This window comes from Neofelis nebulosa, chromosome 14 (assembly GCF_028018385.1).
Source record: "Neofelis nebulosa isolate mNeoNeb1 chromosome 14, mNeoNeb1.pri, whole genome shotgun sequence".
NCBI classification, from domain to species: domain Eukaryota; kingdom Metazoa; phylum Chordata; class Mammalia; order Carnivora; family Felidae; genus Neofelis; species Neofelis nebulosa.
In genome coordinates, this window is record NC_080795.1 from 82,972,917 (window position 1) to 82,987,227 (window position 14,311).

The following is a 14,311-nucleotide window of genomic DNA, read 5'->3' on the forward strand; positions in this document are numbered from 1 at the left end:
AAAACCGTGTGGCTCTGGCCAGGGGTGTCTGTGCCTCTGACTTGCTGCTGTGGAGCCGGGGAACCATGCCCCTCTTAGCTTCCCAACTCCCACCAGTGCCAGAACACAACTGGAAGCCAGTGAGAATTGTGAGGAGACAGGCAGGACCCCGCTCTGTCCACCCTCCCTTTGCAAAGTCTTTCCTGCCCTCCCCTCTCTGTACCCTCAGTCATTCATCAATTCTATGAAATTCATTGAGCACCCATCATGTGCCTGGCTTGGTGCTCAGCACTTGGGAGCAAGTCACAGACATGGGCGTTTCTCTCATAGAACTTCCAGTTGTAGAAAGGAGATTGGCATTAATGTAGGAAAGCCGGGGTGCCTGGGTGGCTCCTTCCGTTAAGCATCTGACTTCAGCTCAGGTCATGATCCACGGCTGGTAGGTTCGAGCCCCGCGTCGGGCTCTGTGCTGACAGCTCGGAGCCCGGAGCCTGCTTCGGATTCTGCGTCTCCCTTTCTCTCTGCCCATTCCCTGCTTGCACTCTGTCTCTCTCAAAAATAAACATTAAAAATATATGTAATGTGGGGCGCCTGGGTGGCTCAGTCGGTTAAGCGTCCGACTTCAGCTCAGGTCATGATCTCACAGTTACTGAGTTCGAGGCCTGTGTTGGTCTATGTGCTGACAGCTCAGAGCCTGGACCCTGCTCTGACCCAGCTCAGAGCCTGGACCCTGCTTTGGATTCTGTGTCTCCCTCTCCTCTCTCTGTCCTTCCCCCACTAGTGCTCTCTCTCTCTCTCTCTCTCTGTCTCTCAAAAATAAACATTAAAAAAATTTTTTAAATATATATGTGTAACATAATAAAGTCAAATGACAGCTGTGATGTGTTCTGGGACACCTTTGCCCTTGGGGCGTGAAGTCTGGCTGAGGCTGGGGAGGGGGGCAGAGCCAGAGGGCCATGCTGGGCACTGGCCATAGGGTGCTGAGGCAGGGCTTGGTAAGGAGAGCGAGTCCTCCAGATGTGAGCTTCCAAAAGGCCTGCCTCCTGCACTGCCCTAGCAACTTCTAGATGCTGTGGTCAGCCCCTCCCCCTTTCACCCAGTGACGGGCTGGAGTGGTTAGTGCTCTTCCTGAGGAGCCAGCCCCCCTCTGCAGAGCACATCACCTCACCATCAGCCTTCTGGATTCTGTCCCTGTCTTTTGGGTTCCATCCCTGCAACAGAGCGAGCTGAATCCCTTCTCTCTTTGGACAAAGAATGTCCCTCCCTGCACTGTTCAGCAGCCACCCTGCCCCAGTGTGTGCAGCAGGGCCCCTACTTTGCACCCCACACCATCACCCACAGCTCTCTGCAGACACAACCTGCTGCAAGATGAAGACATTTGTTGGGCCCTGGATGTTGTGCTGTTGGCCACTTCCTTCTCAAGTCGTTCTTCTCACTTTCTGAGCTTCTGGAACGCCACTCTTTTTTTTTTTTTTTTTTTTTTTTTGGTTAGACATGTCTACATGATTTCAGCCTTTGAGGGTGTGCAGGTGCCAGTGTCCCTGCCTGGGGTGCAGCTCTCTCCCAGCTTCTTCCCTTCTGAGTCCGAACACACCTCCTTCCACCTGCCAGCTGCTCCGCCTCACAGTGCTTGGTGTGTCTTGTTTGCTTATCACCTATCTGCTCTTCTCTCCAGAGCCCCGGGTCCCCAATGCAGAGAACTGCTCATCTCGTTGGCCGACTAAACGTGCATCTATCTGTTCGCGGAGGAGTCGGCGGCCCCGGGGTCTCTGGATATTTGTTGCGTGTTCAGTGGGTGCATTCCTGTGTGAGAGATAATAGGGCACGATACTGCTCGTGTGTGTCCAGGTTGGGTCCACCTGGCGTGTGCGCCTGGACAGGTGTGCGTTTGCGAGGGGACTGGCTTTGAGCACCGTGACGCGCCGAGCCCGAGTCCCCGGTGCGGCCCCCGGTGCGTGGAGCCGCATGCAGACATCTTCGAGGTGTCAGTGCCCAAGGAGGACAGGAACAGACTGGGGGAGGAGGCCAGGTCCCGGGCGGAGGAAGAGGGAAGTGCACGCCCCGCGCCTGCGCAGTGACCGGCCGCACCCTTGGCGGCCAGCTCGGCCGCGCTCGGGCCCAACCAACTGTCAGCAGCTGCGGGCTCTGGGCGACCCGGGGCGGGGCGGAGCACGAGGCGGAGTTTGCGCACTCCTGCTCTCTGGGGCCTGGTGGGCGGGGTGGAGAGAGGGGGAGAGGGACGCGACTCCGGCCAATGAGCGCAGAGATCGTGTGGGGGCGGGGCCGGACTGCCGCGCGCCGGGCCGCGGTTGGCGGAGGGCGGCGGGGGCGGGCTCGGCGTGCGGCCCCGCCCGCTCCGGTCCGGGGCTTGGCGGGAGGGCGGCGCCCGGGCCGCCGCGGCCACAGCTTCTCAGGTAAACGGCGACCGGGAGCCGGGGTCCGGCGGCGCTCGCTCGCTCGCTCGCAGAGGCGCCCCTCGGGAGAGCCTGGGCCCGAGAGTCTGGGGGCCACCCCCTCGGCCGGGCCGCGCGGGAATCCAAGTCGGGAGGCGCCTCCCCAAGGTCAGCGGGCGAGCGCGAGGAGGGTCCCGGGCGTCGCGGGGCCGAGCCCGCCCCCTTCCCTGGGCTCAGGTGCGTCCAGTCCCCGGAGGAGCCGGATTTGCCGCGTCACAAGCCGGAAGAGGCCCGGCTGCCTGGCCCCTCACCTTCCTCACGCAGACTCGGGATGCCGAGTCCGGTGCCCGTGCCCTCCCTGGGAGGTGTGAGGTCCGCGCCCCTGCTCCCCGCCGCGAGGACACCCACCGGGGTGTCCAATGGAGCAAGCCAAGCCTGAACTCTGAGAGCCCCAAAGCTCAGGGGGCATTGCATTTCCGATTTCTCCGACAGTCAGGGAGGCGGTCCGGAGCGGGGAAGTAATTTGTCCAAAGTCACGAGGATTATTGGTCACAGAGTGTAGGTCGCAAAGCTGGAAGGGCCGCGGGAAACCCAGCTCTCAAGTCCAGGGGAGAGCTGGGTGGCGCGCGGCCAGGGCTGGCCCCCAGGCCCGAATGCTGGGCTCCGACCTTCCTGCAGTGCAGCGGTAGGCCCCCAGGAGAGGGCTCTGTCGGAGCGAGCAGTGCTGGACCGAACACACTTGCACTCTCCCCTTCGCCAGCCTAGCCAAGGTGGGGGCGGGGCTGACCCGCTCAAGCGAGCTGAGTACCGAGGGGTGGGGGGGGGGGGCACAGAGGCGTGGCTGTGTGGCGGTTGGGGAGGGGCAGGTGGGGCTGCGGTGGAGGCTGGCTTTGGGGCAACAGTCTTGGAGGCAGCGACCACCTTGGAAAGGGATGGTGGTAGGGGTGAGAAGAAGAGGGTCAGTGAGCGGACCATAGAGTGCCCGGCCGAGGTGGAGAAACCGGAAGGGGTGGTGCTGGTTCCTGGCCCAGATATCTGAGCGCCTGGTGACAGGAAGACATGGCAGGTGGGTTGGGGGCCATGGAGAGGTCAGGGGTAAAGGTGGTGAGTTGAGTGCTAGAGCTGTCGGGGTTGAGTGGTGGCGCCTGGTCCAGATGGGGATGCCCAGCGGGCACTGGGCCCCAGGAGACCCCCGTGGGAAGCACCAGTCATGCGAAACTTCAGCAGCGGCTTGACCGTGATGTGGTTCCATCTCACGCCTGTAGTCCTGGCAGCCCAGGGGCCTGAGCATGCTGCTGTCCGCAGCGTCCTCCTTTCCAGGCCTCAGGCCGTCGTGGTTCAAGCGGGCCGGGGTCTCCCGTCTCTCCGTGGTATCACAGAGGAGTGACCGGAGTTGAGCTCACTTGGTTACCTTGAAACCAATATGCAGGCTGCCGGCTTGTTCAGACCTGCACCTCAGTTTCTCATCCCCCACCCCGGGGCTGTTAGCTGCCTGCAAACATGGTTGGATCAGAGGTGGCACCTGCATTCGTCGCTAGTCCCGTGTGCTTGGAAGCAGGTGTTTGCGCTTAGTTTTCAGGCCTAGGGTCAGCTGAGGCCCAGGTGAGCCGTCGGGTTGAGGCTGGTCTGCAGCTGCAGATCTCGTGAGTCCCTTCCGTGAGCCAAGTTATTTGATCTCCTTGGGGTGGGGGCTCCAGGAAAGCCCCTGTGGCTCCTGGCCGGTGCTTAGGGGATACCGGCTGCCGGAGTTACAAGGACTGTGGTTTCTTTGCCGAGCTGGAGGGCTACCTGGCTTTGGGGGTTTGCATGTGAACCCAGTGACACAGCTTGGCATGACTAACGTTGAGAAATAGCGTAATCAAGTGACTGTGAGCGATGAGCCGTGGACTGCCTCTCCCAGGTCATCAGCCCACGTCCTTGTTGGTAACTCTGGAAGTCTATTCTTCCTCTGGCTCCTGTGCTAGAGGGGAAGTCCCGGGGCCTGCTGCGGGGGTGGGGGGCATTCCTGTGACCCCACAGGGTGTCCTGACTTCCCAGTCTCCCACACTCCTGTCAGGTGGACATGGCCGCCTCCGGGCAGTGGTGCCCATGGCCTCCTCACCTCCCATGCCCCCTTCTGACACTTCGCTGCAGTTGGCCCAGCATCTCTGTGCCCTCCGCATGCCACGTGGGTGCCCTTCAAGCCAGGGGCTTGGACCCTGGGCTTGGACGGCACTTGGTCGGCTTACTAAATGCGGTTCAGTGACTGTTTAGTTGAGGTGAGTGAGGAGGAAGCCGCTTCTCTGCTTCGCTGCAGGGTGTAGGATGCAGACCGGGAAGACCCTGTGAATCCTGCCCTCATGACCTCTGCGGGCGCTTCAGGGCGTGGGTCCTGGCTGGGTCCCGCCCTGCTGTTACCTAGCGACGTGTCTCTCTCTGTGTGCGTTAAAAGAGATGGTGCCTCTAAGGTACCGCCTGGGCAGTCAGTGCTCAGCACACGCTGCCTGTGAGATGCAGGGTGCCTTCCAGACCCTTCCTTGTCTCTGCACCCTCTTCCCCTGCAGAGCCTTCGTCTTGGTTTGCCATCAGCAGTCTGCTCGCCGTTGGTTTGTCTTCATAGAGAGCAGGGTCTGTGCTGCTGTCCCTGTGGGTCCAGTGTCAGCACACGGACCACCCGGCCTGGGGCAGGGGCAGGGGCAGCGGACGGAACCCTACAAAACCGGTCTTGCTCGGCTGGGCACACTTTCCTTTTCCGTTTGATGGTCAAGCTCCGCTCCTTGCACTGTGGTTCATACGAATGTACTTACCCACCACTTTCTCTCATTGGTTGGTTTTTTTTTTTATACAAATCTGACCAGATCTCTGATTGGTATTTGTGTTTCTTCTAACATCTCTGTGCACTTGTATGAGGGTTTCTGTAGATAGAAGGTGGGTGACAGAAGATGGGTGACGCGATCGCACGGTGTGACCCTTAGGGCTCTCAGCAGATGTCCCACAGGCTCTGCTGCCTGTCCCCGCTGTGCAGTGACTACGGCACCGATGACGTCCGATGCTGGTGGAGCAGCAGGCCTCCCTGCAAGCCTTTCCCTTGTGACACAAATGGAGCCCGTGCCCGAGTCCTGAACTAAGCTGCCTGCCAGTGCGGGGGAGGCCAGGGCTTGCCCCTCTGCCGCCTGTCTCTTCTGGAATTGTGTACCCTCTTTGTCCATTTTCCTGTTTGTCATCCTGATGTAGGTGAGCTCCTTTGCATGTTAATGTGGGACACATTTTCCTCTTGTTACACCTGTTGTGAGTGAGTTGTCCTTCTTTCTCTTTTGTTTACTTTCTGCTCTGGTGGTTGGATGAGTTGTGTGCTGCGCACGGAAGCTTGTGTGCTTAGGTATAAGTGTACGTATATGGTTTTCAAGTCTTATGTATGTTTTTGACCTTCAGAAACTTTAAACTTTTATATTGTCAAACTGAGCAGTGTTCGTTAAGGTGTCTGTGTTTTTGTGTGGGGCTTAGAACGTCCTTTTCTACTTCAAGATGATAAAATATTTACCTATATTTTCTTTCTTTTTTAAACTGTATTTATTTAAGCAATCTCTGTATCCAGTGTGGCGCTCAAACTCATGCCCCCAAGGTCAAGAGCCACATACTCCATGGGCTGAGCCAGCCAGGTGCCCCTACCTGTATTTTCTGCCAGGACTTTTACATTTCATTTTTCCATTTAACTCTTATGTGCATCTAGAATTCGTGTTGGAATAAAGAAGGATGTGGGGAGGCTAACGTTTTCCCTAGTGTTTAGCTATTTCAGTGCTATTTATTGTTGACTAATCTGTCTGTAGGATGTAAACCCCTTTCTTGTATAATACGTTTACCTCCTTATTGGTGTTCATTTCTGGACTTTCTGTATAGTTCCGTTGATTTAATACACTTTAATATAAATCCTCCTCTTCATATACTTTAAAAAGTTTAATTGGCTATTCATGTATGCTAATTCTTTTTTTAAGTTTATTTATTTATATTTGAGAGAGAGAGCCAGCGAGCATGTGAGTGGGGGAGGGGCAGAGAGAGAAGGAGAGGAAGAATCCCAAGCAGGCTCTGCATTGATGGTACAGAGCCCGATATGGAGCTTGAACTCACAAACTGTGAGATCACGACCTGAGCTGAAACCGAGTCAGCTCTTCAACCGACTGAGCCACCTAGGCGCCCCCCTGTTAATTCTTCTGTATGAATTTTGGAACCATCGCATCAAGTACCCTCCAGTATCCTGAATCATATATTTACACATTCAGAAAGTTGACAGCTTTACAATATTGAATCATACGGAAGGATTTTGATTTTCTTCCTTCAATGAGCGGTATTTAAAAAAATTCTGTGCACACTAAGGGTAAAAACCAAAACTTTTTCCCTTGCAGTGCAGTTGCAGTGGAGAAGACAGGGAAACTGGAACATACAACTGATCTTATATTCATCGTGTGAACAAAGGGTTGTGGGAACATCCCATCACTTGCCGGAAGGTTGGGTGAGCAGGAGTCCCGTGGTAGAGGCCAGGCAGGACGTCCTTGCAGAGGTGCTGAGAGTCCAGGCCGTGGCCAGGGGTTTGCAGGTGGCCAGGACACCTAGAACGTAAAGGACAGAGAAAGAAACAGAGAGGGGTTTGGGCCTGGGTCTGGGTCGCGACAGCCCATGGTGAAGGCGTTAGGTTCTGTGGGCAGCAGGAGGACTGGTAAGTGGCGGTGAGGCCTGCTAGGGTCAGCGTTTGTAAAGGTCAGCACTCTGGGCACGGAGGAGGCGTGTGGGGGGGTGGCCCAGGCAGGACGGTCCATGAGACAGGCGGGGTACAGGACCTCAGTGGGGCAGTAGGGCATCTACTGCCTGAGTGAAGGGCAGAAGGAGGGGAAGGAGGGCAGTGGGGGGTGCTGACATTTATTACACGGTGTCTGTCAATGAGGGGTGTGACTTGGTGCCATTAATTTCATTCCCTTAACAGTGTATTCAAAGAGGAGAAGTTTTTTGATGAATTTAAGTTTATCAAGTCTTTTTTTTTTTTTTTTTTTTTTGGCATAGATTTTGCCTTTGGTGTCAGTCATGGAGATTTTCTTCTTCTTTTTTTTTTTTTCCTCCCTCCGAAGTTTTACAGTTTTAACTTTTACATTTAGGTCTGTAAATCATTTTGAGTTTTTATACGTGGTGTGACGTTTAGACTGAAGTTTGTTTTATTGGATGCAGATGCCCAGCTGTGCAGCACTATTTGTTGACAAGACGATCCCTTCTCCCCTGAATAGACTTTGTACCTTTGTTAAAAATCAATTGGCCATAGAAGTCTTGATGTCACGTAGGGTACGTCCCCCAAGGTTTTTTTCCAGAAGTGTTCTGGCAATTCTAAGTCTTCGCACTTTCAGGTGAATTTTAGAATTCGTCCATTTCTACAAAAAGCCTGCTAGGATTTTGACTGGAATGCATCTGTAGATCCATTTAGGAACAACTGATATCTTAGCACAGTATATCTCTCCATTTATTTAAGTGTTCTTTAACTTTTTAAAAATTTTATTTTCGCGCGTGAGCGGGAGAGAGGGGCTGAGGGAGAGAGAGAGAGAATCTTAAGCAGGCCGCACGCTCAGCGTGGAGCCCAACGCAGGGCCCGATCCCATGACCCTGGGATCATGACCTGAGTCGAAATCAAGAGTCAGATACTCAACAGACTGAGCCACCCAGGAGCCCCTATTTTTCTTTTTTTAATGTTGTATGTAATTTATTCATATTGAAAATATTATATACATATATATTTTTTAACTTACATCTAAGTCAGTTAGCATATAGTGCAGCATGATTTCAGGAGTAGATTCCTTAATGCCCCTCCCCCATTTAGCCCATCCCCCTCCCACAACCCCTCCAGTAACCCTCTGTTCATATTTATGAGTCTCTTATGCTCTGTCCCCTTCCCTGTTTTTATATTATTTTTATTCCCTTCCCTTATGTTCATCTGTTTTGTCTGCTGTCAGCACAGAGCCTGACATGGGGCTTGAACTGATGAACCACGAGATGATGCCCTGAGCTGAAACCGAGAGTTGGATGCTTAACCGACTGAGTCCCCCAGGCGCCCCTGATGTGTTATTCTTCTTATATGTTATTGGATGATTTGATAAAATATTGTTAAGAATTTTTACATTTGTGCCTGTGAGGGATATTGGCCTATGATTTTCATTATTTGTAATACCTTTGACTGCTTTTGTTATCAGAGTAATGCTGGCCTCATAGAATCAGTTGGGAAGTATTCCCTTGTTTTCAATTTTCTTGGAAGAATTTGTGTAGAGTTGGTATTATTTCTTCCTTAAATGTTTGGTAGAATTCCCCAGGGAAGTCATTTAGGCCTTTCATCTAGAACTTTCTCTTTGGGAGCATTTATTGTTTTATTTTTTTAAGTTTATTTATTTTGAGACAGAGGGAGCAAACGGGGAAGGGACAGAGAGAGGGAGAGAGAGAATCTCAAGCAGGCTCCGCACCACCAGTGCAGAGCGTGATGCAGGACTCAAACTCATGAACCGTGAGATCACGACCTGAGCCGAAATTGGATGCTTAACTGACTGAGCCACCCAGGTGCCCCTCTACGGGAAGATTTTTGACTTTTTAAATTTGCCGAGATTTGTTTTAATGCCCAGAATGTAGTCAGTCTTGGTTAGCATTCCATGTGCTTTTGGAAGGAATATACTACTTGTGATGAATGGATGGTTCTATAAATACTACTCGGGTCAAGTTGGTTGACAGTATTGTTCAGGTCTTCTGTACCCTTACTGATTATCTGTACAATTGTTTTGTCAGTTATAGAGAAATCTCTACTATAATTTCTATTTTTCTATTTCATTTTGCATTTCTATTCGTTTTGGCTTTGTGATTTTTGAAGTTCTGCTATTAGGCACGTAAACGTGTAGGATTGTTATGCCTCTGAAACCCACTCTGTCTATTAACATAGTTACTCCAGCTTTCTTGCGACTGGTGTCGGCCTCGTTTTTCTTTACCCACCCTTTTACTTTAACCTCTTTATGCTAACGTGTGTGGTCTTTCCTGTGGTTTCTTGTGAAATACAGTTATAACTGTCTAGCTGTCCTTGTCTATGAATTCTTCTGCATCGTTTCTGGATCAGTTTATATTGACTGATTCATTCTCATTGTGGGTTGTTTTTGATTTGTTTTGTTTTATGTTTTTCGGGTTTGTTTTGTTTTGTTGTTTTTTGTTTTTTTTGTTTGTTTGTTTGTTTTTTGCTTCTTTGCATGCCGAGTAATTTTTTGCTGGATGTCAGACATGTTATTTTACCTTGTTGGTGCTAGGTATTTTTGTGTTGCTATTATTCTTGAACTTTGCTGGGATGTAGCTAAGTTACTTGGGAACAAGTTGATCTTTTCAGGTCTTTTTTTGTTTTTATTTATTTAAAAAAATTTGTTTTAAGCTTTATGTATTTTTGAGAGAGAGACGGACAGAGTGTGAGTGGGGGAGGAGCAGAGCGGGAGACCCAGAATCCGAAGCAGGCTCCAGGCTCTGAGCTGTCCGCACAGGGCCCAACACGGGGCTCGAACCCACGAACCACGAGATCATGACCTGAGCCAAAGTCGGCCGCTTAACCGACTGAGCCATCCAGGTGCCCCACTTTATTTGTTTTTAAATGTTTATTTATTTTTGAGAGAGAGATATATAGAGAGAAAGAGAAAGTGTGAGTGGGGGGGGGGCGCAGAGAGAGAGGGAGACAGAGGATCTGAAGCGGGCTGCGAGCTGACAGCAGAGAACCCGATGTGGGGCTTGAACTCGCGAACCGTGAGATCCCGACCTGAGCTGAAGTCAAACCCTTAACTGACTGAGCCACCCAGGCACCCCTTCAGGTCTTACTTTTAGCTTTGTTAGGTGAGAGCAGACAGCGTTTAGCCTATGGCTAATTTTATTTTTTTACCAAGGCAAAACCCTTTTGAGTGCTCTTCCCAATACTCTGAATTTTGACGTTTTCCCCTTGGGCTGCTGGGAACAGCCCCGTTCCTGGTCTGTTGTGAGTTCTGGCGGTTGTTTCTGCTGGGTTTTTTGGGTAGTTCTTTCCCTGGCTTTGGTAGTTTGTTCTCAGATATGGTGCTTGAATCAGTTTTCTGTTGCTGCTATGATAAATTACCACAGACTTCGTGCCTTAAATGATGTATATTTATTATCCTAGAGTCCCTGAGAACTTTGGGCTGGAGGCAGTAGGGCCGTGCTCCTTGCTGGGGTCTCTGGGGAGAATCTGTCTCCTGCTCTTTCACGTTGTTGGCACAATTTGGTTCGTTGTGGCTGTAGGACTGAAGCCCCTGTTTCCTTGCTGGCTGTAAACTAAGGCACACGTCCGGCTTTTAGAGGCCACCCAAATTATGTGGTCCAGAGCCTCCTTCCTCTGTCTTTAAAGCCAGCCAGGGGAGTTGAATCCTTCTCACGCTTCAAATTTCTCCTCCTCCTCCTTCCATCTCCTCTCTTTGCCCCGCTGGGAGGGGTTCTCTGCAGTTTAAGGACTTACGTACACCCTTTCGCTAGTCTCGCCCACATAAGCCAGGGTAGTCCCCCCACCTCCGGGTCTGTACCCTTAATCCCATCTGCTGAGTCCCTTTTGACATGTAACACATTCACAGGTTCTGGGGGCGAGGACATAGGCATCTCGGGGACATTACTCTGCTGCCCAGCACTGACCAGTAAGTCTGCCAGGACCCTCTGCAGATCTCTGGAGTTCTCTGTGGTGCTAGAGTCTATAGACTGGCGGGACCTAGGTCTCCCAAGATGCTCCCAGTTGTCTCAAGCCAGGGGCACTGCCGGGTCCCGGTGATTCCTCCTCAGCCTGGAGGCACCCTCCGGGCCGTGAGCTGGGGTGGCTACAGGGCTCCTGTCCTTCATTTCCTGACGTCTGTCACCCTGAGAACTGCAGTTCCATGTGTTTCGTCCAGCTTTCTAGTGGTTTGGGTCAGGAGGGCAGTTGGTCCGTTACTCCCGTCTGGGCTGGGAGCTGAAGCCTCTCACACTTACTGCTTACTCTTTGCTCCTGTTTGAGTTGGGTGCACGTGGCCTTTCGTACTTGTAGGAAGAGCGTTTCGAACTTGGAATTTGAGTTGGTTTAACCCTGTTTCTTCCTGGGTAGTGGAGATAGGCAGCCGTGTCCCCTCTGGGGACAGCCGCTTGTCTCGTAGACGCAGACCAGGTCTAGGCATCGGGATTTGGGTTCTGTCTGAGCATGTGTCGCCACTGCCTTTGAGAAGATCTTTGGATTCTTTCTGGAACCTGCTGCCAGCATACTTCATACCCTGCCTGATGGCTGCGACCTTTCAGCCCTTCGTCCTTTGTGGGTTTGGGTTTTTTTGCCGCCTTCTTGCTCTGCCACAAGTGAAATGTGTGTTTCTGTTTCTTGTTTTCCTTGTTACTTTTAGATGCTTTCCAGGAAGAAAGGGGAAACCCCTTGCTGATGCCAGCGTCTTTGAACCAGTGTCTTCTCCTTCTGCTTTCTCTCTGCCTGGGATTCCTGGAGATTTCTGGTTTGCTAATTTTGTCTTGTTTTCTAGTGTTCTTGTGGGTTTATTCTTTTAAAACTTGCATCTTTGGGGTACCTGGCTGGCTCAGTCGTGGAGCACGGGACTCTTGATCTCGGGGCTGTGAGTTTGAGCCCCATGTTGGATGTAGAGATGACTTAAAAGTAAAATCTTTTTAAAAATTGAAAAAAAGTACTTGGCATCTTCTCTGGTCATCTCATTGAGGTTTTGGTGGGACACGTGTGTGTGCTTGGGCCGGTCTGCCCTCCTGGGCATGTGTGGTGTTGTCACTCACTTATAATTCTGCCACCACTCGCCCCGGGATTTCTCACTTCCTTCCTTCCCGTGTTCGTAGCCAGATGAGTGTCCTCTTGCTTGGTTAGGGCCGGGTCATGGCACCTCCTCCCTCGCCTCTGTCCTTTTGTGGATGAGAGGTGATCAGGGGAGGGTCCAAGATGGAGGTGACCCATCGAGGGGCGGTGGGATTGCCAGCTCACGGAAGACATCAGTGTTAGAAAGCCGTCAGCTACGGCGCCGAGGGCCTGAGGTCCCTCTGACCTTATAGGACCTTGGAGAGTGTGACGTAGGTCCTAGCGTGGCCCTGCGCTGAAGAAGCAGGGGCATTTGCCTACTGGTGGGTTTTATTCTCGGGGCCCATCTGCTGCAAGGGCTGCCTCGAGGCGTGTAGTGCCTGAAAGCCACATCTCTCAAATGCCAGGGGCGGTTTGGATGGTTGGTTTCCTCTGCCAGTGAACCCGCCAGACCCCATGCTGCCCTTCCAGCGTCTCTCGTTGTGCTAGAATTCTCAGGCACGGGGTGTCAAGCCTGTGGTCACCCGCCTTGTCCTTGGCTCTCGGGGACAGGTTTCCCTGCTGTGCACAGACTGCGGGTGACGGGTGACGTCAGCCTCGTGCGCGCCCTCTCTCGTCTACAGAGTGACAGAGGCTGCTGTAGGTGGAGTCGGGGGGCACATCTGCCCCTCTCACCGTGCGGGCTCACATCACCCCGGCCGGGCTGCCAGGTGCGGCAGAGGGGAGCTGGGAACCGTGGAGGGAGGCGCCTTCTGCCCTCCGTGACCGCCATCCGCCGTGTGCCAGCTGGCTCCCTCACGAGAAGGCACTGATGTCCTGTTTCACGCCTGTTTTTTTAAGCTTACTTATTTATTTATTTTTGAGACAGAGAGGGAGAGAGTGTGTGAGCAGGGGAGGGTCAGAGAGAGGGGGAATCCCAAGCAGGCTCTGTGCTGACAGCACAGATGTGGGGCTCAATCCCATAAATCGTGAGATCATAACCTGAGCTGACATCAAGAGTCGGCCGCTTACCCGAGCCCCCAGGCGCCCCTGAAATCATGGTTTGTACAAACACAGTGACGGCCTGTAAACCGAGGACTCTTTCGGTTTACATGTGTTTTCGGTTACTCCAGGTTTGAGAAGAAGCTGCCCGAGCTGACGCCGGTGAGGCGGCCGAGATGGCAGAGCCCTACGTGAAGAGTGAGTGAGCGGGCTGGGCAGGGACATGGGGCAGTGGAGCGCCTGCCAGCTCGGAGTTTGGGACCCGGCCGAGCGTGGCGTTGAGTGAACGGGCTCTGAGGGAGGCACTGTCGCATGGCGTGAACGGGCTCTCTCCAAGCTCTCGGTAAAGAAAAGAAGATGAGGCCGTTGTCTGCGTAGCTGCTGAATCAGAAGGGGCCGACTGGGCTGCAGGCTCTGTGTGGCGTGGGGAGCGATGTTTGCCGGGTGAAGGGGGCTTTGTGCTCTGAGTAGGGGGGCCCTGTGCCTCTGCCCCTTTCTACACAAGACCTGGGGCCAGCAGCCACCCTGGCTGTCCACCCTGTCCCTGCCCCCAGGGCCAGCAGTTTGCTGAGGCGAGGGGAGAGACGTCCTTGCCCCACAGAGCGCCTCCCCCAGGAGTGAGGATCCATAAGCGCCGTTCGCCGGCCCCGGGCCCTGGGCTCTGGGGACACTGAGGATGGCAGGTGCCTGTCTGGGGGCACCGAGCCGGAGGGGTCTGGCTCTGAGTGTGGAGCACTGACCGGCAGGGATGGGACGGTGGAGAGTTGTCTCTGGGGGCAGGTGGCAGACCTCAGGTGCCGCCCGGTGTGGGGCAGATGGCCACCTAGCCCTGAGTCTATAACACCTGCCTTTTACAGCAGCCACGGTCGGGGTGGGCGGGGCACGAAGCAAACACAGCCCGGGACGGAAGGTCAGGGGTTAGCCAGGGTGGCCTCGGGGCAGCCGGCCAGCGGGTCCCAGACAGAGACCCTGGCAAGCAGGCCGGAGGGAGGCAGTGTGTGTGCAAGAGTGCCTCGGGTGTGTGCGGCCGAGGTGTGCAAGGTGGCCAGGCGGTGGGGCCTGGGGGAGGTTGCTGGGGCAACGGGAAAGTACAGGGGTCGGGGAAGGGTAGGCGTCCTCCGACTCACAGGCCGAGGCGGTGGCTGGCGGGGTCGGCCGGGCC

General features: G+C 53.6%; 1 protein-coding gene across 9 annotated transcripts in view; it reads left to right on the forward strand.

The window, feature by feature from the left end:
* Window positions 1-2,307: 2,307 nt before the first annotated feature.
* Window positions 2,308-14,311, forward strand: part of MROH1 (maestro heat like repeat family member 1) — a 62,460-nt gene continuing 50,456 nt past the window's right edge. For 3 of the 9 annotated variants that reach the window (XM_058699425.1, XM_058699432.1, XM_058699434.1), the window contains exons 1-2: window positions 2,428-2,609; window positions 13,281-13,347. In XM_058699425.1, the coding sequence (XP_058555408.1) occupies window positions 13,326-13,347 (22 nt within the window). In that variant the 5' untranslated portion in view covers window positions 2,428-2,609; window positions 13,281-13,325. Of the gene's footprint in view, window positions 2,394-2,423; window positions 2,610-11,758; window positions 11,864-13,280; window positions 13,348-14,311 lie in introns of those variants that run through there. The other 6 variants (XM_058699428.1, XM_058699426.1, XM_058699429.1 and 3 more) reach the window with 6 other exon arrangements.